The sequence below is a fragment of the Sceloporus undulatus genome, chromosome 4 (genome assembly GCF_019175285.1).
Source record: "Sceloporus undulatus isolate JIND9_A2432 ecotype Alabama chromosome 4, SceUnd_v1.1, whole genome shotgun sequence".
Classification (NCBI taxonomy): Eukaryota; Metazoa; Chordata; class Lepidosauria; order Squamata; family Phrynosomatidae; genus Sceloporus; species Sceloporus undulatus.
In genome coordinates, this window is record NC_056525.1 from 94,743,573 (window position 1) to 94,770,788 (window position 27,216).

General features: G+C 38.8%; 1 protein-coding gene across 1 annotated transcript in view; it reads left to right on the forward strand.

Moving 5' to 3' along the window:
• The window catches only part of LOC121928795 (serine/threonine-protein kinase TNNI3K-like), a 206,469-nt gene that overhangs the window by 157,028 nt on the left and 22,225 nt on the right, over positions 1 to 27,216 (forward strand). Inside the window, 1 exon segment of the mRNA XM_042464007.1 lies at positions 2,932 to 3,041. Coding sequence (XP_042319941.1) covers positions 2,932 to 3,041 — 110 coding nt within the window.

The window sequence follows — 27,216 nt, forward strand, 5'->3', positions numbered from 1 at the left end:
GGCTTTGAAACTGTTTAGGTTTTATAGTAGAGGCATAACAGAAATAGAAAGGTAACAACCCATTACTTAAGCTCTAAGTGCCAGCAAATTAAAGAATGCAATAGTGTTTATCAATCAGATGCAGACTGTGTTGGGTAGTTAAAGATCTGTTGTGAAGATGAATTACACTTAATGACTAGTCTAAATTTGAAAGATTAAACCATTTGGGAGCATTAGAGTGACTCTCTTTTAACATAGGCATTACTGTGTAGCTATAAAAAGGTCAGTTGGTTCTTAGAGGCAAGGCCAGAGGGACATAGACCATGACTATGCAAATATCCAGATCTCACTTTAGATTTGTTATAATCTCCATAATGGTTACATGAGAAAACCCACTGGAGTATCTGTGGGATGAACAGAAACACCAAGCGCAATAGAATCAAGTTCCAACTAAACTAGATAGCTCAGGCTTCACTGAGAAGCTGTATGTTTTATTTGGTTTAAAGTGTGGAAGCTACAGCTCATGACCTGTGTGTAAATTAATCTCTAGTTTTTTTGTTGTCATAACAGAAGGTTGAGTGCTATATTTATCTCTTTAGATACTTGCAAGCTTACTCATTAAGATTAACTAGATGTAATTCACTATGATTAACAGTCAATTTACCAGGGATTAACGGCAGCCTACCTCTGTCATAACATTAGGACAGATGGCATTTGTGGACTAGCTTCATTCTTAGGGTTCCATTGCACCTTGTTAGTTAATACTTCAGGGTGAAAATGTAGCCATTATAAGAATATCACAGGGAAACCTATTGTGCCACTTTCTCATCCTCAGGCTGCTTGGATCTTAATTTTTCTGTGAAAAGGCTATCCAAACTGAAACATTTCAAAGGGAAAATTTAAAAATCCAAACTATATTGGCCTTCCTAGTGAAGGAGAAGGAAAGGAGGAAGCTTCTATAAAATCCAAGCTTCTATTTTCTCTTATTATAGATGGGGACATTCTGAAATAAGGTTTGTTTTGAAATGGTACATCCCATTGGTATTGCAAACCCTTTGGTTAGCCCTTCCTAAATGAATCTGTGCCACATGATAAAGGCAAATTGTTTCTTAGAGAACCATTCACCATCCATTGCTGAAGTTATGACACCACTGAAGGGGGGTGGCACCAAGTGAACACCCTCCACCTCCCTGCCCTGCACCCAGCACTCCCCCAGTCCCTGTCCCATGTAACTTTATTTTAGATTAAAGCTATGCAGGACAGGGAAGGAGAGGCCCCAGCATCTCCCATCCCTGTCCCACCCAGCTTTACTTTAGAGTAAAGCCATGTGGGACATGGAAAGACTGTGAACTAAAGCCACATGGGGCAGGGAGTTGGGAGTGGGCCCTTTTGGCTCTGCCCTGAAGCCCCATGCCACCACACCGGGTGAAACCCTGGTGTGGGACGCCACTGTTCCCAACCACTTTCCATACACAAGGTTGAGAAGGAGGGGACTGAGAAGAAAATCACTTCTCGTGTTCCATCTAGACTCCAAAAACATAATAGTTATTTCATTTCTCTCTGAATCTATATGAAGCAATTGTTGTTACCACTGTTCTCTGACCAGTATCTCATACAGATGAGCAGGCTTGTGTTAGTCTCAGAATCCAATGGTTGTCACGATCTCAGACACTCTCTGTGTGCATGAGTTTGGGTGTATTTCAGTTGTATGCTATGTATCATGGGATCTTGGAGTCAACATGTTATACTGGACAGCATGTTCAGCTGGGACCTATGAGTTCCAGGTTCTAGTTCTCACTGAGCCATCAAATTCACCTTGGGCAGTCATTCCTTCTCAGCTTCACCTATCTCACAGGGTTGTTGTGAGAAAAAGTGGGGAGGAGGAGATGCCACCTTGTGCACTGCCTTAGATTCATAGGAGGGAAGGCCCAATATAAATGTAATAAATAAAATAAGAGAGGATAAAATCAGAACAAATGCATTTTAGCATTTTAGTTACAAACTCAAGACAGCCATTTCATGGCTGATGCTGTTTACTCTGGTCATATGTCTGGGATTTTTCCCAGGCTTTTGCTGGGAGTCAGAAATATGTTTACTTTTATAGTCTACCCGAGCTACTTTTTAAAAATGCTACAGGATTATATATGTATCTCTCTGTGTGAAAGCGTAGATGCACTGTCTTGTCTTAGAGGTTCTAGTACCCATAGGAAGACATTAAAATAGAAATTTCTTCAGGAAAATTTGGAAAATTCCTTTAAAACTGCTATTTATATCAAGCAAAAGCAGAATTAATTGCATAGTTTTTTGTGGGGTTTTCGGGCTAATTAATTGCAGTTTGCTTTAGAAGCATGAATTCTGATAGCATTTTTATATGTAGTCGTTATAATTCAGCTCATTACTGAAAGCTCCTCTCTTTAATGAATATGATTTACAATGGCTTCTATGGGATCAGGGGGCCAATGATCTTGCTTGAACTGTAATGTATATATGCTGCCACAGCAACAGATCCAACGAGGAAGGCCCATAAGGCTTGCTTTAAAAAGGCTATTGTTTTTTAATTTAGGTTGGTGATACATTTCAAAAACTTTGGAGAGTTTCTTTAAATTTTGGACTAAAACCAGGCTGGGGTTAGCTACTCGACTACATCTCTGGACACCAGGTTTTGTATCCTTACTTGGTCATGAAACCCACTAGGTGATGTTGGGCAAGTCACACTCTCTCAGCTTCAGGGGAAGGGAATGGCAAACTTCCTCTGAACAACTATTGCCAAGAAGAACCCATGATAGTGTCGCCATAAGTATAAAATGACTTGAAGGCACACAACAACAAATCATTGTATTGTAGTCAGATTTTTAAACTGCATCTACTTTATCAGTGATGTACAAAGATCAACCTCATTATCATATTCTAATCAAGAGAGAATAATCTAATGCTAATTATTTTAATTTACAGCTGCTGCAGCAGCAGATATGGCATACCATCACATCCGACCTCCAATAGGCTATTCAATTCCCAAGCCAATTTCTTCATTGTTAATGAGGGGCTGGAATGCATGTCCTGAGGTAAGTGGCCTCCATGTCTCATTATATTGCCACCATTTCCTGCTGGAGGTGGAATTTTTGTGTGTATCTTAATGGTATATTGCTTACTGGTATGCAAATGGTGCATTTTCTAGTCAATGCACAAATTCTGTGCAGCTGTTTTTAGTCAAGAAACAAACTTTGATCCTTAACAAATCCAAAATGGAGTCTCCCCACCCCCTTTATTGGATAAGATTCAATGTCAAAACTATACGCATACAAAGCCTGATATTAAAGTACATACAGAGCCATTTAGATAGTATGTCTTTTATTTCAGCAATGTTCTTTCACAGTACACCGTAATAGCACCATGATGCCATTTTAATGGTCTTGGGTATGTGACATAAAATCCTGGTGTTTGTAGTTTGGTGGGGCATTAGAGATCTTTAGCTCAGAATTCCAAGTCCCCCCAACTCCAAATCCCAGGATTCCATAGGCTGAAACCATAGCAGTTAAAGTGGAATCACAGGCCCGTTACAAATGGGCCTTTGCGGCGCCCCCGTCACATGCTAGGGGTTGGCAGAGGACCTAGCGTCCATACCGGCCTCACCCCTAGCACATGATGGGGGCGTAATAATGGCGGCACCCTATACGCACGGGCGCCACCATTTTGACGTACCGGACGCATAGCATCCCTACGTTGCGCCCCGGATGTGACGCCGCGAGTGCGCAAGTAGCACCTTGCGGCGTCCCATCCGGGGCGCAAGAAGAAGTGCCATTTTGGCGCTTCTTCTTCGCTGCGTCCAGGAACCACGCGATTTGGCTGCTGCGGTTCCCAGACACAGCAATCGGTGGTGGCAGCAGAGCACCACTTTTCGGTGGTCTGTAACCCGCCATCGTCTATAACAGTGTAGTTTGAACCATGGGAAATAACATATGGCCCCAAGGCACTGATAACTTCCCCTCCCAGCCATCCTCCTGTGTCCTTAACAAGATGTGTGATAATCAATATTTAAACATGTAATCCAGATTAACCAAATGGTTGGCCAGATTCCTTTTTTTATTTCTGTGCAGTCTACAAATACTGTTTCCACTTCCTCTTTTTGTTTCTTCATCTACTCCTCTTGAAAAAAGCAAAATGCTCTAACTGGCTGACAATGTATGGTGTCACTCAATACATCAGTCCCAAATTGTTGATACTGTAATGAGATATTTACTTTTTAAAAAATAAAAGGCATTGAGTTTAACAACAATAAAGGGTGAGTTTTTCCTGGATTATTTTGAAGCCTTTACTTTACAGAAAATGATGACCTAGCTATTTTAGTTAATTATGTTTAGAAGGGATCGGAGGCGGAAACTGGAATCAAAAGCTTCACTTTGCAACTAAAACTCTCAAAAGGAATTTTGCATAAAAGTATAGTTATACCAAGTAGAGACAACATTTGTCAACTTTTGCCATTCTATACTTTAATTTAAAAATGCAAACACTCTTATAATAACAGAAACTGTACAACGTCTGACCTTTTTTATCTAAATTTGCCCTGCCTAGCATACATGTAATAGGGAAGAATTTTCTCAAGTTGTGGCTGAGTTTCCACTACCACCATAAAAAAAAAGATTTTTTTTAAAAAAAAACCAAATATTTTATTCTTTTATCCTTTTCTTAATTCCAAGGAGGCATTCACACTCATTTTTTTATCCTGAGGAGATGTGGATCACCACACTGATGCATATTGGGTTTGTTGTTCCCATTTTCTTTTGGGTTCACAAACCTCTTTGAGTCATTGCCATTGTTTTGGGATAAAATGGAGCAGCCTCCATTCTCTTGAATGATATAGAGCGATCTGAATCAATTCAGAAGTTTATTCACACTGACAAAGACGTGGATTGATGCAGATCTTTCAGGAAATCTCAAACAAAAACCAAGTATCAAATATCTCAGGTTAAGTGTGTTTTTATCAGCACCCCCCCACACACACACACACACCCTCCAAAGTGCATTGAGAAAAAGCAAGTTCTCATGGCAATGCTGGTTCCTTCCCTACTACTTGTGACTGAAAATTCAGGCACAGGCCTAGTATGAAGACAATTTTCTACTGCATTACAATTCATTGTAATCCACTATTCACAGAACTCCATTTTGCAGATGAAGAAGACATATTCCTTAGTTCTTTAGTCAAAACAACCACAATATTTTCTTGAACCACAATACTTTTGTTCCTTCCCTCCCGTCTCTACACCAGTATACAAAATTCCATCATCCCCTGTTCTGGTCACAGAAAGATCCGGTTATCATGTTACATAGTCATGACCACAGACTATTTGTAAAGGTATTCTAAATAATTTCTTCAAGATCTGGGGAATTGTCTGCTTCTTAAGAGACTCAGAACTGGTTTACCTGTTCACTCTAGTCAAGCTATTCTTGCAAAAATGTAGGGGGTTTAAATGTTTTTAAGCCACAATTCATCTCAGAACTTATCAAGTCAGGAAACAATGTACTGCAATGATTTGGTGAAGATATCTAGAGGTGTCTTTAAACAAGGCTTTAATTATGCAGTTACATTGTCTCTCATATATGTAAGGTTAAGAAAAGTTCTGATGACAGCACCTTCAGTCTGCATCCCTCTCATGTTTTCCTATTGGTTGTTTCATTTTTTTTTTCTTAACAGATAAAATATGTTAAAGGAGGAAAATGAAGTAGCTGAACAATGCTTTTTCATGCTCTGGAAGCATCAGGTCTTTTGGCGTACAGGTCCCATAACCCCATAGCCAGAATGGCCAGTGGCAATGGTTTTTGAAAAAGAAATGTCCTCAGTCTGATGATATACACATTTCTTCTTGCAAATTCATATTCAGTGGTGAGGGAGGAAATAACACTTTTGAACATTTTCCTCAGATGTGGGTGTTCAGGGGAACATCCAATTTTTCCCTCCAGTTTCAAGATGAAAAAAAGATTCTTTCATAATAATATTTACCACAGAAAACCAGGTATCTGAAATTTCTGCCATTTCTACATGCAGCAAAACTCTGCCTGTTGCAAAACTCTGCCTGTGAATTATCATGATCTATCTGGAATATGGTTAACAATTAGCTATATATCAACCCTATGTGTAGCCTATAAGCAGTTATTTTGTGATATGAAAACAGTTTGTATGCCTTCTTAATTTATAACTGCAGTTCTACTAAGTATTGGTTGCACACCCTCTTTATTCTGAATTCTGTTATAATATTCATCAACTCCTTATTTTCCACTCTTCCTTCTTTAAATTTTCTGTTCCAGTTAGAGAGTCTGGATTTTCATATTGAAAAGGGTTTTTTGTCTTTGAAGAGAACTAAAGAGGGATGAGTGTTATGTGAAATGTTTGCTTTCCTTTGTTCCACCTCTAAAGGTAATTCTTTATCATAATCAGCATATGTGGGAGACAGTGTAGATTGGGGAACAGAGATTTCAGTTTTATTTGTATTGCAAAGGAGTAAAGATGTCTCAATTTGTTCCTTATAATTGACACCTTCAAACTGTGGTAACAAGGAATGCTCTTGACATGTTGCTGGTGGCATTTTACCTTCTTTATGTTCACTGCTACCTTCATCAAGTTGATTGTTTGAAGCTTTTTGCAAATCATTGTTGCTAACTATATGTACATCATTTTTCATTTCAAGATTGGTGTTATTGTCCATATATGTGTTTCTAGTTTCAGGGGAACTGGAGACACTTGACGTGTTGGAGATAATGGTCACTTTGACAGTGTTTTTAGGAAGTGTTTTGCATTTGTTATCCTCCCACTCATCCTCAGTTAGAGATTCTTCTTTTTTCAGGCCTAGAGGGTCCATTGCTGTATTGGGGATAAACATCTTAATCATCTCATCACTTTCTGTTTTGAAATCTGCCCTCAGCTGCTTCGTTCCATATTCTTCAATGTCTTTATCTCTATGTAGTATTTGACTTTCTTCTCTGGTGGTTAGAAACTCATTAACTTGGAAATTAGAAATTGCACTACTTAAGCAAACGGGAGATTTTGGTCTGTTTGTGCCTTCTTCCCTAGGAATCTGGTGTCCATTTGATAGTGCTTTTTCTCCAGAGCCATGAGATGCCTTGTTAACTAGATCTCCATTTGGAGGTTCAGGCTCTCCAGTGCTTTTGTCCCCTTCCGGTTCATCTTTCCTGGTTAGGCTTTCATCTTGTCTTTTTAATTGTTTGAGATTTAATTGTTCGAGAACCATGCTTTGCACAATATTTTCAATAACTAGTTGAGCCTGCAGATTATCTTCAGTGCTGGTATTCTGGAAACCAAGATTTTCTGCTGGGTTAAAGAGAGACAGAGAAAAACTGTCGCCTTTTTCCTTTGCTTCATTCTGATGAAAAGGCATGACTTCAGTTTCTGTAGCATCCTTCTCTTTAGAATTCACTGAAGTGGGAATATTATTTGCTGCATTCTGTGAAATACTTGGTGAATGGTTGGATGAGAGAGTAGTAATGGAAACAGTCATCCCTGAAGTTCCATTTGGTGACAATGGAGGTGACCTACTGGCACAACTTAGAGTTTGTGAATGCTTGGATGATGAGGTGCCTTCAGTAATTTCCATGGCAGAAATATTCTTTGAAGGAGGACCAGAGATGGATGCAACTACATTCTTGTCATTTTTTTCAAGCATTTCCCCAGCAGCTACTGCAGAATAAATAATCTGCTTGCTGTTTCCTGATATTTCTAGGGCAGCCACAGAATGGTTTGATTTTGTTTTCCTTTTCTTTCTTGTTTCTTCCTTCTTTGAAACATGGGGCAATTGTAAATGTTGGCAGCATGCATATTTATCTGAGTTTTCTTTGAGAGGTTCTTCAGGATGAACCCTTGCTTTTCTAAAAGGATGTAAATTTAACTTCATAGTTAAAGAATCCTGTCCTTTAGTTTTTCTTTTATGCTTCTGAGTAAGATCATCCTTTTTCTCCTCAGGGACCACAGGGGTAGATGATTGCCTTTCTTTATCTTTTGCTTCTGAATTGTTTGGCAATCTCCTTGCCAATGTAGCGGATGGGATTCCTTGAATACACTTGTGCTGTGGCTGGTCCTCAAGGGATCTCTCTTCATTTAAGCCCCTAGTTTTCACATCCTCCCTCTTTACTGTTACCAGGTCAGGTACAAAAAAGCTAACACTCTTGACCTGATACATTCTCTTGATTGCTGGTGATAATGGCACCTCTTCATCATTCTTGATGAATGTTGCTCTTCTTCTCTTGACTTCACTCCGATACTTCTCCAACCTTAAATTTTTGCCATGGGTTTCTTTCTTTGCTGTTAGGAAGCCTTGATATTTATCACAGTCTATGTATTTACAGATAAGGAGGTTGTCTAGCTGTAGAGATATATTTTTGTTCCTTGCTAACGATCCACACTGATCATTCTGTTGTGAACAATGGCCTTCTAATTTGGCTTGCATGGGGTGTTTCTTTGATTCTTCTGGTGAATTGGTTGATGATGATGCTGATGCTGCAAAAAGGCCCCTTTGCTTGTAAGACTTTAGATGGTCGTTGTCCTCAGTTTTGGGCAAAGAATGGCATGATTCATTTATTATATGCTGTCCATAACTCTGTCTCAGAAAAGCACATGGAGGCCTTGAACTTCTTCGACAAAATGTGTCACTTCCGTTTCCTGCTAAACAAAACATGATAAAAATTTAAGGCATGCAAAGGCTCTTTACAGACCGCCCAAAAGGGGTGGTCTCGCACCGCTGCCGGTTGCAGCGCAGAGGAGTCGTAGCAGCCAAATTGCACAAGCCAAACCGCAAAGAAGAAGCGCCATGGCACAGTTATGATGCTACGAGGCGCCAATGGCGCACTCACAGCGTCATATGTGCTGTGTGACGTGCAGACGCAGCGCGTCCGCTACGTAAAGATTGCGCCCCCATGTGGAACGGGCGCCGCCATTTTGTATGGACTGGGTCTGTATTAGTGTTAGGGACGTCCGGAAGGGACGCCCCTTTCTAACCCTAATACGGACCCAGTCTGTACTTTATGCCCATTTGTAACGGGCCAAAGGAAGTTACCTTACACTGACTAAACACATCTTTGAAAGACTTACACCAATGTAGTATAGTGTAGTATAGTGCAGTCAGTTTAGTGTAGTTATAAACCCCAAAAGAGGTTCTCCTACTTATGGGAAAACACATAAGTATTATTACAAAGAAGCCTCATTTGCAGTGACCACGTTCAAGCTGAACTAAAAATAAGAAAACTTTGGCCTTTTTCAGAACTACTCCATATAATACATTTATGGTAATACAAGGTAACTCTATTAGTATGATAATAGGTGGATACCAGTTGGACTGGTCTTCTCTTGACTATGAAGCATTGCTTTTATTATGCTAAAATAATTAATAATCCGTAGATAATCCATATGTACTCCCCATCACACCACATCCCCTGATCTACTGCTACTCATTCAGGTAACATCTTCTCAGTTCAACTATTCTCCAGTTTCCTTTTTTACCTTTTATTTCTAAACACCTGGAAGATGAACAGGCTCCCACTATCCTCCCATGTTTGGTCCTCCAATTCTGTTCTTAACTTTGCACAACTGAGCTTCCCCCTTCAGCTCTCCAAATAAATTGGCTTCCTAAAATATAATGGCAACCTTGAGCTTATCATGTGAAGAAAGAAAATGGAAGTTCAGCTAGATAGTTGTGCCTTTCTGTATGCCTTACAGCATGATATTGTAGTTATTTAGTTTTCTTCCCAAGGGAGATGGTCATAAAAGTGAGTCTTTTGTCAAATGGATTTTTCCATTTAGAAAAAAAAAAGACATGCTTTCACGATGCTCTCCTGAAGGATGGGAACTGAAGAACTATGATATCATAAGACAAGGCATGTAGAAAGGCACTGCTATCCAGCTTAACTTCCACTTCCTTTTCTTGTGTGGTAGGCTTCACACTGTCAAAGTGTGAAACTAAATGTTAGGAGCTTTTCATATTCCCAGTGTTAAACCTGCTTCTTTCTCTCCTAGTGTGATTAAATCAAAAATGTTCATGTCAGCAATCAGACATTCAAAATGAAACCAGGTTTACTTTCTCGTGGCCAATGACAAAACAAAGGATGTTAAAAACAGTACATAGCATTCAGAAAAAGCACAATGTGACAGACAATGTTCTGCACTTGAGGGAGCACTTCTTCTAAACATGTGCTAAACAAACTGTAGATTTTGCCTCAGTTTAATCACCATCCTGTTTTGACTTCTGTGCCATCTCTAATATAACAAATTGTCCATTCTTGCATGGCTTTTTGTAATTCTGTTCTTGGTTTTCCTGTAAATATTTTCAAGAAACAGGACACTATAGCTTTCTGTGGGTTTTCTGAGCTATGTGGCAGCGTTCTGGAAGAATTTATATATATATAAATTATATATATATATATATATATATATATATATATATATATATATATATATATTATAATAAATTATTCCAGAGTGCAGCCACATAGCCTGGAAAAACCACAGAAAACTATGGATGCTGACCATGAAAACCTTCGACTTCACTAACAGAAGATTCCTCCTGTGCATTTCCTTTGTATGTTGTGATCTCTTGCACTCTAACCCTAACCTTCCACAATTCTCTTTTGACAAACTGACCTCGTTGTGTCCCATGTCTTTTCAATACACATTGCTGACACTGCTCTCTGCCCCAGAATTTGTTTCCTCCATCTAGTTTTAAAGCTTATTCTTATATTTGGATACTAGCACAACTCACAAGTTACCTTAAGAAATGTTTTTGTACTTCTTGTCAACCATTTCTTATATGACTCATATCTATTCCACACCATTGTAGAATATTTTAGAATAGGGAGAAATATATACAGTACAACCTATAATGAACTGATGCAGGTTGAGTCTTCTTTATCTGAAATATTACAAAATCCAAAATTGTTCACATGGGCAACTGAAATAGTGGTACCTTTGCTTTCTGATCATTTAGTGTACACAAACTTTGTTTCATGCACAAAATTATTTAAAATAATGTGTATAAAATTACCTTCAGGCTATGTGTATAAAACACAAATGAATTTCATGTTTAGACTCGGATCCTATCTCCAAGATATCTTATTATGCAAATATTCCAAAATTTGAAAAACTTCTAAATCTGCTTCTGTCCCAAGCATTTTGGATAAGAGAGACTCAGCCTGCAGTGTGCTTATTTCTCATATAAGGTTCCCTCTCTTTGCACAGAGATAACCAGCATAGGACCTAATCACATCTGTGTCCCTTCCTATGTGAGTTTCCTTCCTCTGGGATCCATGACTCACACCTTCTTTTCTTCTGCTGTGAACTCTTAGAAGAGAGAGCAAATGGAAAAACATCAGTAATAACTGAAGCAATATTGTACTTCCCCTCCCAGGAAGAAAACTCACCTGGATTACTTTTTGGATAGTCTTCCAATCTTGTTGTTAGTGAATCTTCTTCCCAGTGCCCAATGCTTTCTAGGTTTATAACATTTCTTATTTGGACATGCTTTTGGTGTGGTACATCTGCTTTGTTACTCTCAGCTGTATTCCCAGAAGACTCTTGAGGATAAGATTGTAGCAGTCTACAGTTAAGGCACAAGAAATGGTCATTTTTCATCTGTTCGTTCTGCTTCTCAATGCTTCTGAGTGGCATTTTTAGGCCTGTGCACTTAGATACTGCCTTTACTGTTTCTTGATGGCCATTTTCCTGTAAAAGTGGCATTTCCCTGCCAGACCCCAACATGGACATGACCTTTATGTCGTTTTCCTGAGTTAAGTGGCAGTTACAGTATCCCTTAGTGAGGTAATTTCTTGGCTCATGACCACACTGGGATTCATCTAGGGTTCTGCAACAGCAGTTTTCTGATGAGTGTTCATTTGCTTTGCCGTACTGAAGCTTCCTGTTAAAGAAGGCTAAAACTAGGCATGTGAGACCAACACCTCCTGTGACAAATACAAGGTTTATCAAAGATAAAATCAAGTAAATTAAGTGGAGATCATAAACATACAAATCAACATGTAATAAAACAAAATAGCTCAGGGGGAAATCCTGCTATATGAGATTATTTAATACAGCAGAGGAGGGCCGCATCCAAATTCAATTAAATTCCTACACATTTTTATCTATATAATTCTATCATCCTGTGTAGAATGTCTTCCACAGCAATTATTTAAGAAGCAAATGAATTTGTAATGACTGGAGATACATCTGAGATCTCTTTAAAAGAGAGAGAAGATAGTCTGCATCATTAACTTTGGACTAGAAACATTGCTGTACTAAAGAAATCCTAACTTTGATAGAACATAGTCTCTTCTCCAAAAAGAAAGGCTGTTTCTGAATAACAAATGAATGTTAGATTTTCAAAAGATTTTTTTTTAAATTAAAATTCTGGGGTATTCTTCAGGTCCTTAAGGGTATACAAAGGATTCTTATAGACTGTGAGAGATAAAATAGTACAATTACAAATATTAGCAGTGAGCTGAAAATCAGCTTTCCTCACTAATGTGCTTAAAATATAGTAGCAGTAATATTTGTAAAAATAAAATAGCTTTATAGTACTGTGTGGACCCTTCACAAATGCCAAATGCCAAACCAATTGGGGCTGATTCATTTCCCTGGGGTCCAACACAAATCAGATCAGCATATTTCAAATCCTGAGATGATCATCCTGAGCCAAAAGATTCTGATCAATCCATAGATGTGTAAAGTCAACCACAATATTTCTGGCAACATCATGGCTGCATCTGCACCAAGAATTAATGCAGTTTGATGCCACTTTGCCCCGCCATGGCTCCATGCTATGGAATTCTGGGGTTTGTAATTTTGTGAAATATTTAGACTTCTCTGTCAGATATCCCAAATCCCATTGATTCCATAGCACTGACCCATGGTCTTTAAAGCAGTGTGAAACTGCACTCTTTCTGTAGTGCAGGTGCAGCCCATAGGAGGAAAACACCATAGTGGGATGGTGGAAGGCAGGAAAAAGGGAACTAGCCTTTGCTCAGAGGCAATTTCTTATCTGGGTTAAAAATCCCAGCAATGCTCTGTAATAGTGCTTGGGGTAGGGATGGTATGATCTCACCGGAAGGTATGTATTCAGTCCTCTTGTGCAGGTTTGTGTTCATGTACTAGATTTAGCTGGCAGCAGCAGATTTCTGCATCTATGCCTCCCCACCTCTGCAAATTGCTATTTGCCAACCCCAGTGCCCACCATGCTGCCTCTCATTGCAATACAACACCTCTGTCCATTATTTTATGTGCAGCTATACTTGAGCTCTGAACCTTGAGGACCCTTTGAGGGGCACTAGTACAGTGTCTCCAGTACTGGGGTAGGGGAGAAGATCTATGGTCACACGGAATGAGAGACTTATGGACATTAGAGAACTAAAAGCAGCTTGAGAGTGACTTGCCTTTTAAAACATTATTATTTCATATTTTGACAAAAGCAGGTCTTGAAAGTGTCTAGCCCCAAAGCCTTGGAGAAACTGGTCTGAAGTTTCTTCCAAAGGGGATACTATTTCTCCAGTTTCATTAACTTTGGGGTGGAGGAGGGAGTTAGAGGCACTTTGATTTCCCAATACATGTCAGTGGGAGACTTAAACATTTTTATCTGACAGGGCTCAATATGAATGATGTAACTGGGTTCCAAACTAAATCAGAAGGTCTTTGCACAGCTCTAGTAGCTTTATGCCCATCAGGTTTTGCAGATTTGTATTGAGAGATGAGATCCACACACACACACCTTGAGATGCTTTGAGAGCCTCTGGTGTGCTGAACATGAAAAAATATTAGCTTAAGTGGGACTTGGGCCCAGTTTCCTTGGAACAATAGGAACTGACACCCACACAGGAAAATAAGATATTTATATGTTTAGCTGTTCATGATGAGATCCTAAAATATCTTCATTGCTGTCTAGCTTTATGTGAATCTTTTGAAACATGTCATTCACTTTGAGTGAATGTCTGTATTTCAGTGGCATACTGGGGAGACCATCAAGTAAGTAATCGAAGCAGCAAGAATGAAAACTTGGGGGCATTTTAACCATCTGGAGAAATTTGCCCTGGTTGTAACTCTAGCTGTTTTGGTATTCCAAATAAAAAGCTAGCAGAGTAACTGCTTCTGTTTGGCTCCAGAGGAGAAATCTCACTTATCAATTCATCCTGCAGCTTCACAGTCTTGTTTTCATCTTGGCAGTCTCTCTTCCACTTACAACCTGTGCCTAACATTTTCTAGGTTCTGATATAAAATGAGATCACAGCCTGAAGAGGTATAGCTTCAGGCAGTGGTATAGCTTCAGGCAAGACTTTCGACTCCAAGATATATATTTTTACACATTTCTGTTCAAGGACAAGGAGTTCTTCATTGACAGCTGAACAGAACTCAGGGTCATATCAAAGAATCAATTAATCCATCCTTCCAAAGAAACATTATTTTGGGAGCAAGGTGGCAACTATAGTAGAGAAATATATGAGATGATACATTATACACTGCTCAAATAATCAGTGGGATATGTGACTTGTAGAAACATGAAAGATTACCTGATTAGTTTGCACATTGAACAATGTGACATAAGAGAAGGTCTCTATCCTGGGAGGGGAAAGAATTTTGCAAGGTTTGACAGTCTTGAGGAAAGTCGCCTTTTCACTCCTCTCAAGACTCATTGAAAGAAAAAAACACCTCACTGTGGGAATTTTCACATTGATGAGGGTTTACAAGGTGTTTCAGAGAAGAACCAAACTGCTGTAGTCTTCCCTTGCCTTCCAGGAGACAAAGGTTTAAATTCCCACTCCAGGGAAACATACAGGGTGACTTTAGGCAGGTCACACTCAGCTTGAGAAAGTCAATAGCAAACATCCTCTGAATGGATCTTGCCAAGAAACCCCTAGTATATGGTCACCATAAGATGATGTCGACTTTAAGGCACATAAAAATAGCAGCAATGAGAGCATAAAGAGATGCATATGTTTTAAAATGTGAAGAGCTAAAAAGATGTACCACTGAAAATCAGGAAAATGCATTAAAATGGATAAATATTTTAATGTGGGAAGCAAAAAGGTGTTGCAACCCAATAGAAACAAGGATGAGAAGAGAATGCAAGTGGGGTTCAGAGAAACACAATATGTTTGAGACAAAGAGAGTTTTACATTTCTATACTAGGGTGTCTGTTACAGTATCTTCCTGGAAATATCTTCTGACAATTTTTTACCATGGAACATTTTCATGTAAATGGCTTCTAGCACTATCAAATCATTGCTTTTCCAATATAAGCTGCTATTGGAGTTGTAATGGACCTTCTACACATTTGTGCTGTGTTGTTGTGCATTCTGTTATTTTCTGTTGCAAAGAGATGTAGCCATTTGGGTGGAGAAAGAACAATTTCTTCTCCTCAGCCCCATTCTCTAATGCACTTTGAGATTCTCCAGAGAAGATCTACTCTTTCTTTTAAAGATGAAACTGTTGTCCCTAAAGCAGAGATGGGGGCTGCCCTTTATCCCCTCATCCATTTTACCTTGATTTGGTAAGTGTTTTGAATTGCACAATTTCCCCTATCCAGTTCTGATAAATGTGGTTTATAACTCTCTCCTCTCCTCTCCCCTCCGTCATTTTACAAGGCTTGTGGGGCCTGCTAGTGGTCCTTCCTTTGCCCAGCAGAAACCAAAGGTATGTGGTGAAAATACAGCCCCCCCAAAATAACATGAAATGCATGAAAAATGTTCTGTGTGAAGTCGAAGGCTTTCATGGCTGGCATCCATGGTTTTTTTTGTGGGTTTTTCGGGCTATGTGGCCATGTTCTAGAAAATTTTCTTCCTGGCGTTTCTCTGAGATCTTTCTCTGAAGATGCCAGCCACAGATGCTGGCGAAACGTCAGGAAGAAAATTTTCTAGAACATGGCCACATAGCCCAAAAAACCCACAAAAAACAAAAATGTTCTGTCTTCCCCATACCTTTAATGCATAGCAACATGAAAATGAAAATACCAGCATCTTCTTGTTAAAGGAAGCTATGTGACAAAACAAAATTAGTTGCAGTCTACAAATGAGCTGAACATATCTTGTGATGGCTACATGAGGGAAAGAAGCCTACCTAGCAAAGCAATGGTATTGTAAAAGCCTCAAATGGCCCTTAGATTTTACTGTGTGGCTTATTTGCACGAGAGCTTTTTCTGTTGTTATTTAGCTGTCTTTAACCCCAAAATTACCAAGGACACCAGGAAACAGACCACTAAAAAATAAAAAGGAGGACTAACAAGGATGGTCCTACAATCAGGCAGAATGAGGCAACCCTCTCATGCAGCAGATGTAGGTATGATTAAAGGGCTGTGCTTTGTTTGTTCTTCCATTTGTGTTACTGTATTTTTTACTGCCAGGTGAGGGAAAAGGTATCAGTGGGATTTTCTGCGTCAGGTTTCAAAAAATCTTGACTTTCTTTGTATGCTAAGCATTTTGTGTCCATGTACTTTGTGCAGTTGGAGGAGAGTTCTATAAATACTATGGATTGCCAAAATGACCAATAAATGCATCCTAGAGGAAATCAATTTTCCCAATAAGTCAAACTGACTAAACTGGGGCTATTGTGTTTTGGACATATTATGAGACAACATGACTCTTCAGAAAAAGACAATGATGCTTGGTAATGTGGGAAGTAGTAGGAAAAGAGGGAGACTGCATTACAGGTGGATAAACTCAATCAACCCACAACCCTGAATTTGCCAGACCTGGACAGGACTGTTGATGACATGGTGTCTTGGAGAGATTTCATTTATAGGGTCACTGCAGGTCAAAGCTGACTTGATGGCAACAAAAACAATTGCTCTATAAGGCCTGTAATGTCTTGGGCCACACCTAAGTGGGCAGGAATTTTACAACATAGACTTGCATCCTCTTGGTTAATCCCAGCTAGAGTGGACCCATTCAGTCAATTGTTGAATGGTGAGTCAATCCATAGATAAAGCCAATTGATTCAATGGGTCTCCTCCATCAAGTAAACTTTGACATATGGCTAACCAATGAATGAGAAATGAGACTTATGACTAGCCTATGAATGAGTCACCCTGTTTTCAACAGCCCTGCTCAGTTCTTAAAATTCAGGACTGTGGCTTCTTCACAAAGCCATGGGTCTATTCCAGTCATGGCTGAAACAGGATTTAAGCCATAAACAGTACTAGCCACCATGTGGAATAATAGGAAACAGTGCAAAGACTGGCAAAAATGCTGTGTGTTCTAAAGTAACTGGATATTCAAGTGGCTGTACCAATCCTGAGAAAATCCCTGTGTCACCCATGTTAGAAACATTGGCTAAAATAGTTGCTGAAACAGTTTACAAAGAAATAGCAATGTTATTCTGTTGAGGAGATGATTGATTTGCTAGATTTTGTTAACAGCAAAGGGAGTATTCTTATGTTTTGCCACTAACATATTTTTTTCAAATTATGATTCATAAATATATAGGGTATCCTACTTTAGTAAGCTTGCACTTGCTGGTTCTTGTATCCCTTTTTGGCCCCTATGAATCATAAGATTCTTTTGGTTCATGTTTCCAAAAATGTAAAAATGATTATTATTTTTTTTAAAAAAAAATCGGATCCGAAGGGAGCAGGTGACCAATATATTAAGAGAGTGATTACCTAGAAAGGAAAATATAGCTACCAGTGCAGTTTCTTGCTCATAGTTCCTTCTCTTGTTTTTAATGACACCAGGAGGGTTTTTAAGTGCAGACTTACAGTTGACCTCTGTGAGCTCAAGCAGATTGATCACTGATGGATTTTCAGAGGCTCTGCAGCTCATGTTGTCAGCACTCCTGAGTGTCCTTGATGAAGAATTTGTGTATTTTCTCAGAAAGGATGCTAGATCATAAAGTTTGCATGTGCAATTCCACCAATTTTGATCTAAGTTTAAAAGGCTTAATTGAGCAAGTTGGGAGAATGTGTCAGGAATAATAGCTAGCCTGTTTCTAGAAAGGTCGATTTCCATCAGTTGGGTGAGGCCATGGAAGGCTCCCTTCTCAATGGAACTAATGAAATTGTTTGATAAATCCAGGATCTTGAGCTTGCCAAGGTTTGCCATCTCAAAGCTGTCACCTGTGATGCTAGTAAGCTGATTTCCATTTAAATTGAGTCTAATAAGATCCTTCATGTTCTTGAACCAGGTACCATGAATGCTGTTCAAAATGTTATTGCTTAGCACCAGTACTTGAAGCTTCTGAAGTTCATGAAATGTGCTGTATGCAATAGAAGAGCTTGATATTTGATTGTGGTCCAGAAATAAAGTCTTCAGCGTTCTAAGTCCAAGAAATGCATCATCTCTGATTGTTGTAATCCCATTAGTGCTGAGTCTTAGTAAAGCTGCATTGAGCAGGAAGGACAAATTAAAACCTTCTACTGAAGTGATGCTTCCATCAGTTATAATCAAAGCTTTGGTAGATGCAGGAACAGCTGTATGAAAGGAATAGAAAAATAGGTATCAGCATAGATACGAGTGCAGATACATCGATGCCGGTTAGCTCATACCTAATGCGGTTATAAAAGGAATGTTCTTTTTGATTTGTTAAAGTGGCATTCTGGTCTGTAAAATTACCTATAGCTATTCTTGAGATAACACATTATTTTGATGAATAACTGAGGTTGCGACCTTATGCCACCACCTGCGAATAAGTCAGTGGGACTTACTTCTGAGCAGACATGTAGCACTACAGTAGAATTTTCTCTTACTCATATGGAACTAGAAGGGCAAGATAAGTCCCATGGTCAGTATGATGCACTTTTTTGGCACCAAATTCTTGAAAATATCTTTCTGTCTGTCTCTAATACTCATGGATCCAGATACAAGACTGAAAATACCATGCCCAAAAGAAGGATAATAAACAAGAAAGCAAATAAAAACTAATTTACAACCATTAGTTCTTGGCGTCTCATAATAGATAATCAATATTTTTTAAAGAGCATTTATATTTAAGTATAACATTTTCAAAAGGAAGAAAATGGCTAATGTAAAGATTAAACTCATTACGTTAGTATGAACCTTGACTTGCAAATTAGCCATCATGGATTCAGTTGCAAACTGAAAACTATGGGTTTGCTGTATTGTCTGAACTGGATGTGGAGGTCAGCAAAACAATAGGTCAGTTGATAGGTCTCATCATAAACACAAAGAGCATAATTAATTATTTAAAAAATTAAAGCGAGGAGTAAATCAGGAATTTCACACACACACACACACACACACACACACACACACACACAACCTGTAAATAAATCTGATATAGGAACAATTCTGGAAGGCTAGTCAAAAGGTGACTCTCACTAAATCCCATGCCCTGAATCTGTAAACGGGGAGCTTTGCAACTCGTGTCTGGAAAGGCCCTTGCTAAATCAAATGTACTTGTGATTGCCCATAATGAAAGGATCTTGGCCAGAAGGAAGTGTATTGATTGAGAACATATTAAGCACTGTGTAGAACCACAGCTTGAATTCCTTTTCTAGCTGAAAGAATTAAAATGATATCTCATCTACCATGCAGGGTTCAAGTGGAGAAGCACCCCAGCATGACAGCATTATATCTTTACACCAACAGTGATGTGACCTACAAGGCATCTTTCTGAAATGCAGTACTGTATTATCCTAAAATGTTTATATAGCAGAGTGTTGCTACAAGTATGTTTTCCCCTTCAATATTTGGTTACTTGAGCAGAAGCATGAATTGAGATATGCACAGATAGTTTCACTGCACACCTCATAGCACATTATTACACAAAGGTGTGATGGGCAGTTCCTAGAGAAAGAAACTTCTGTTTCAGTGCCCTTCCTCTTCTGTGCAATGCCCTACCAAGAAAGGTCCAACTGGCATTCTCTTTAATAGCATTTTGATTCTACACTTTTTCTTCTGTCAGATATTGAGTCCTGGATGTGTGTTTATATGTTTGTTTCTATTGTTATGTCTTATTCCTGAATGCCTAACATTTTAATAGTCTAATATTTTGACACTGCTTAGGCTGGTACACTTGAATATATTGTATAATTTTTCATTTTGTTGATTGTGTTTGATTTTATATTTACAAAAATGTAGGACTTCTAATGGACTCAGAAATGTAGGCCTTCTAATGGACTCAGATTCTGAGTCCATTAGAAGTCCTACATTTGGCTTCAGCTATGAACCTAAGTGTAAGCTGACCACATTTCATATTAATCCAGCAAAAAGAAAGGGTCTCAGGCCCTTTCTATTCTAATATTTTGGACTCTCCGTGGCTTATGTTAGCAAGAAAATGCAGTAGCATGTGCTATGTACATGTGTATGGCATTTCCTATGACCCTTCACTCCTGCTGTAGTGTTTAGGGCTTCACTTGCTTCATAAACTGACCACACAATTCTGCACCAATGAAAATTTCCAGCCTTCATGTCCACAGAAGTGTATTTCTGTACAGAAGTTGACTGGCATCCTGTTAGTCAGATACAGTGTTGTGAATTTGATTTGCAATGATATCACTGTTCTCTATTTACATTTATGATTGTAGCAGTGCTACCACAGATGTTCCATAAATGTCCCTGAAATCCGCCTTGAAAGTATGTCCTGTGGCACTGGCAAGCAGAGTGCTGCAGGTTAATATAACCTGATCCTTCCTGCCAGCAAGAATGGTGCAAGGAGCAGAAGCAAGGACATACATAGCTGTTTGGCCTACTGTCACTCACTGGCAGGTGGGAACTGGTAACAACATCCTACGGTGCTTGGCTTTTAGGGTGGGTTGTATCATTGCCTGCTTTTGGGCTGATGAGGAGAGGGACTCTGAGTCTGATGCAGAGACATATTCGGGTGTGCCAGGAGGTTCAGGGGAGTACCCTGGGCTGGGGGATTTCTCTGCAGCCTCAGAGGGCAAGCAGGACTTGGAGGAGGAAGACACAGAGCTTACCATGCCAGTCCTGGGGCCTGCTGAGAGATGACACGCCAAGGAATTCCTGAGACGCTCGTCTCAGTTGGAGGCAAAGACGATGGCTAATCGACAACAGCTGAGGTGTGCCGATAGTCCTTAAAAGGAGCCAGCTGTTTCACTTCAGTATAGTCAGTATACTGGATAGTCATGCTGCTGTTGCTGATAACTCAGATTAGACACAGGACACTAGACCCTGGAAAGGAATTTTGGACTACTGCTTTGCTTCTCCCCTCTGGCACAATACTATCAGACTAGTCTTCAGAGCCTGTAAATTTTACTCCCTGCTGACATTCTTGCTTTGATGTTCTGCTCCCTTCTTGCTGCCCACTACAGTAAATAGGACAGGTTGCAGGAATCGGATTATTGGATGAAGTGTAGCTGTAATATCATAGCTATGCCTCTGATGCAGGGACTTGGCCCATGTTTGGGCTGTGTTGTCTACATCCATTATTCCCTCTATGATTGGAGCATACTATCTGCAAAACACATAGTGACACCTCCCAGAATCTAACAATAATCTGGGCTGGCCTTGAAGCAGAATGAGATAGTTGCCACAGGCAGTAGAGAACTGAGAACAGCAAATATCTAATCATAATCATCTATCCATCCACACAGGATAAACAAATACAATTAAAACAGTAGGTACATTATCTGTACCTGCGTGGCATCACTGTGGCCTCTGCCTACCAAATATAACAGTCAATCTCTCTTTCTAATATGAATTAAATCTCCACCAGGTTGCCCTCTCCCCCATGCCATAGTCATGCAGCCATTGGCTTAAATTCATTTAATACGATATTCATTCAGTACTGGCATAAATGGACACTTTTTCCAGAGTGTTCCAAAATGACATATTTGTTATAGAACCAGGAACCATCTGTTCTAGAAGATGTCATTGTTAATGCATTGCTTTACAATCATGTTTGGGCTGTCAGACCATTTCCCCTCTTTCTAATTCTATGAAAAAACATATACTTTCACTGAGGCAGGCCAGCACTATGTGAGTTTCTTGCATGCGGCTGAGCCACCCAGCCTTAATCGTGACCTGAAGCACCCCTGCTATTCTCAGAAAGAGCCTCCCCTGAATAGTGGCTGCCATTTGAGCTACCTCACCAATTTACTAATGCGAATGTTTCTCTTTTCCAGGAGGTCATGTGTTGTTTTCCCTTTACGATATAGATTTTATTTGCCTCCAGCAAATACAATAAACTTGACAGGGGGCCTGTTCTCTTATTGATGCCCTGGAAGATTTCCCATGGGTCTCTCATTAATGCATTTGAGTACAGTCCCCTGCTGTGATATGTATTGCTTTTAATCAAGTTCTCTATACAATAAAGATTAGCCTAGTCATAGGCTGCATATTATACACTTGTAGAAATGACTGGTGGACAGTTAAGGTGTTAGCATTAACTGACTAGAAATTTCTGTTAACATTACAGCTGGTGTTATTATGGCTTAACATGACAATACCATTATTGTAGCACCTATTTCACACATTAGCATAGGTGAACTCTTAAATCTAAATTAGAATGAGGCAGAGCGGTTGCAAAAGCAAGCTTCAGCTGCATCTACCTATTCTTTCTTGAAACAAGAGTGATACTTTTTTCACCAACCCAAATACTATCTGCTTGTACTCTGTGCTTAAACAAGTGCCTGTTTGTTCTCTGTGTTTAAATAAACATATAATTCTTCATCACATAAAACCAAAGGCTAGTTACACACTGTACTAGGCTAATACATGCAGATTAAGATACATTGACACCTGGTCTTAGATCTTGCAATGGCCATATGTACATGCTGAAAATGTGGTGCTTCCACCACATTTTACAGTAAATGTTGGAATGAACAAATACATTTATTCATTTATTTACTTTCCACAGTTTTTGCTGCCATGGGATTCAAGGCAGTTTACAACAACAACAAAACAAAACAAAACAAGCAAACAAATAATAGAGCATATACATGTAAAAGCTCACATCAGTAAAAAGGTATAGAGGTTAAAGAAAAATCATTAAAATCTCAAATATAATTAAAAACATATCCATTAAAAAGCAAGAAATATGAACAATGTTTTGTAATATGAAAAGCCTTTTCTCCATAAACAGTCAGCTCCCAAAGACCTCTTGACACAAAATATTCCCCTTTTGGCAGATGTACACCAATTAGCTTCTCTGATAAAGCTGTTCCAGAGCCTAGAAGCAACTATCAAGAAGCCCTCCATTGTGCCCCTACTAGATACACCTATGAGATTGCATTAAGATGAAAAGGGTCTCATCAGATATTAAAACAAAGTCAGGACAAATGTTTAAGAGGAGATTTTTAAATAGTTGGCCAAAGAACTCATAATAATTATTTTGTGCATCTCAACTTTCATGCAGTAGATATTATTGGTTATGAGCAATATAGCAAAATTCACAAACACACCAGCATTTCCCAGTGATAAAACAACTCTGTTTCTCTTTTAAGGCTTGCAGATGCTCTATAAAACATTAACAGGAAGTAGTGCCCCATGGTTTATTTAGCTTTTTGCAGCAGAATTTTTTCTTGGATTATAAATGGCTAGGTTGCTTTCTTCAGTTCTTTGGTCCTGTTCCCCTCACACAAAGCTTATCTCATTACAGTATATCAATTCCTGTCCCAGTCTATATAACATGATCTTAGTTTAAGTTGGATGTTTCTCCTCCTTAGTTTTATTTCACTTATGCTGTTTCTTGAGTCATATTGCTGACCTTCTCTGTCTTTTCTCTGTTCCATAGTTTGAACTCCTATCTGGAGTTTTGGTCTTGAATTCATAGTTATTACGGGCAAATTTCATAACTCTGGATCTAACTTTTTCTTCACCTTCATTCCTGCAAGTTTCTATTTAAGTGTGATCCTGCAAAGACTGAACATGCTAAGTCTTTGAAAGTCATCACAATACTGTAATGTCATATTTATCTACAAAATGAATAGATACAGTGACTGAAATAACAGAAGAGCATGACATTTTATATATTTCTTAGAATGACCAATAAACATGATCATGGAATACTTTCAACACTGTTTTGGAGTGTCTTCAAACCACAACCTTGAATGAGAACTCATGGACACTGAACAGCAAGCAAAGAAACATTTACATTATTCCCTGGAAACCACTGGCTTTCACACAGCTTTCAATTACAATGTGGTTTAATTAAATTGGCATCAATTCTTCCACACAGAACAGTTTCAAAGTCAGGGAATTCATCTTACAAAGTGGAAGCTTAATTTGTATTGATTTTGATTAGAGTTTAAAATCATTGGGCCCTTCTATCCTCACAGCCAAATTAGCCTCACATTAAAAGCCGAATCAACCACAATAGTGGCCATAGGTAAAGCATTCTGTACATAAGAGTTGTGTGAGAGGTAATAATGTATAGAAATATTTAACACTTTGGTTGTGTTTACACTCATCCAGGCTATCCATTGCTGTCAGAGTAATGCTATGGAAAAATAAGTTGCCTCACGGGTTACATACTGCAGTGGATTTAGCTATGTCTTCAGATTGCAATTTATTGTGTTTTTATATCTACCTTTTTTTTAATTATGCTGTGAGCCAACTTGGGTCCATGTTCTGGGAGTAAGGCAGGATATAAATCAAATAAATTAATTCTACAAAGTGTCCCAAAGCTATTCAGCTAATGATTATGCAAAGATGGATGAAACAAAATTAACCCATGCACTTCTCTGTCTTGTTTAACTAGGTTAAGATTGGGTATGATAGATGGCATGGTGTAATGGTTTGAGCACTGGACTAAGACTTCAGGAGACCAGGGTTCGAATTCCTGCTCAGTCATGGAAACTCACTGGGTGACCTTGGGCAAATCATACTCTTTTCAGCCTAAAAGGAAGGCAGTGGCAAAATTCCTCTGAATAAATTTTGCCTTAAAAAACTATGATGGGATCCTCATTAGTTGGAGTTGTCTTGAAGGCAGATAACAGCAACAAGACTATAACAATAAATACTTTCAGGGAAAAATATAATCAGGTGATTAATTTAGAAACTAGGCACAAATGTGTCCTTTTGTTAGCAGAGGAAAGACAGTTCTGAAGTGCTGATTGATCCTGTGAAAAGTATCACTTTGACTACTTCATATTTTGGTTTCCCAAGAAAAAACATGGCCTACATAACATATATACTTTGACTTGAATCAATAGCTTTCAGTTAAGCAGATATTTAGTATGCTTCAGAACGTTTCTGATACTGTCATTCGTAATTTGATTATCATTAACATCTGGAAGTTACCAAGTTTACATTCTCTATCAGATTTGAATCTTTTCATTTTCTCTCATTTCATCGTATGCAAAATAAGAACCGCATGTCAAAAGTACCCAGCAAAAAGCATTATTAGTTCTGTCAATCATTGTCTATTATTTTAACAACTATTAGAACTGGATTTTTCGGTTGACTGTAGTAAGCAAATTACCGTTTCCTAAGAATCTGCAAGTAAACCATACTCTGCTTTAAATTTGTTAATCAGGTGTCTTATTAAATTGTTGACTTAAGCATACAATATGTAATGAACACAGCCACTGTATCTTGTTAGCATTTCCACAGCTCATTTAGCACCAAGGTGGGGGTGGACACATTCTTTCAGAATCATAATGCACTTTATGATGCTAATCTGTATCATTGGTACATCACTTAATCTTGCTAATGCTAAAGTATTCCTTGGCAGGGTTATAAGGCAATTGATAGCTCATTCAACTAGCGGACAGCTTGAACTTTGCACAAAATGTGGACAAAACTTATTAAAATGATCTATTTTGTTTTTCCGTAAAGCGCTCAGCTGAGTGAAATGACTCTGTTCTCGAGTAACAAAGGTTTTCAATTACCTCTGAAGGGCTCAGCATAGTTTGGATAAGGCCTCTAGGCAAAGAGAAATGAAACAATGTTATCACTCTCCAGTCAAAATGTGAAAGGCTAGCTCTCTAAAAGTTTACCTCTCAGCAGCAGGCACTGGGAAACAGTCAATACAATTACAGCTATACAGCATGAGTTTATAGCACAGAATAAATATCACTTCATTCTTAGAGCATCTTACTTAGTTACCTAGTATATATGTTAATCCTTGGCACAGAGTAATATCTTCAGAGCATACCAGGCAGGAAGTGGGACATGATGCTATTACCTGAATCATCATAGCAAGCAGAATGAGCAATGCACCTAAAAGGGGGGGAAATAAAGGGCATATATATGTTGGCACTTATATTAAAGCATTAATGAATGAATTAATTAACCACAGTTCAGCAGTGAAATAAATTAAGGACTAGCCTCATTGCTTTTACAAGACTCATACTTTGTCAGAGAATAAAAGAACCATACAATCAAAAAGAACCATACAATCCAGTTCTTAAGATTGGAAAAACTATTTAGCTAAATGGTTTTTCAGTTCTGGGAGGTTTTAATTAACAATGAACTTGAGGTATATTAATAGGTGCTTACTATTTACCTTTAACCACGTGTTGGCAGTTAGCAGGGTTTGGAAGTTACTCTTTTGACTATACCTCCCAGAATCCACAGCCAACATGGGCAATGTCTATGCTGACTGAGAACATTTTTGGAGATGTAATTCAAAGAACGTAGGCCAGCTATACTTGCAAATCAGACAAATTTTATTATGTTCCCAGTTTCAGCAGCTAGAGAGACATTATCTGGTTGAAATACACTTGAACATATGCCAGAACCTCTGTAGATAAAGGATCAATAGATGCAGCTGGATCAAGATCAATTTTCCTCTGCTTGGAAACTTGATAGAACAATAATCTTGATGATGGGATAATTCATATTTATTTAAGTAGAAGGAACATTACACACAAATTCACAGCATAATGCAAGATGGACACACATAGCAGGAACGTAAGAATTGGTCCTGCTGGATTTTACCAATAATCCAGTTTGTACTATAGTCCAGTTTCTTTTTCCAGTAGCAGTCAGGCATATGCTTCCCGGAAATGGAGAAACGTGGCATGAAAGCAGGATGAATTCCCTGTTGTTTGACACACATACACACCAAACAATCATGCACAGTGTGCCTGGGTCATATGCTGAAAGCTGCGCCGGAAGGAGCAACACATTGCTCCGGAAAGTGTAATGGTGCACGCGCCCATGGCACGCACCACCGCAGGCACAAGCCCCCTTAGTTTAAATTAGGCTCAAGCATACGCGAAATTTCCCTTATGCGAGGGTGTCCAGAATGGATCCCCCACAAAAGGGAAGGGACCACTGTATAAATATACCGTCTCTAAACCTGGAGGTTTCTTCCATTTAGATCATATACCAAGGTAA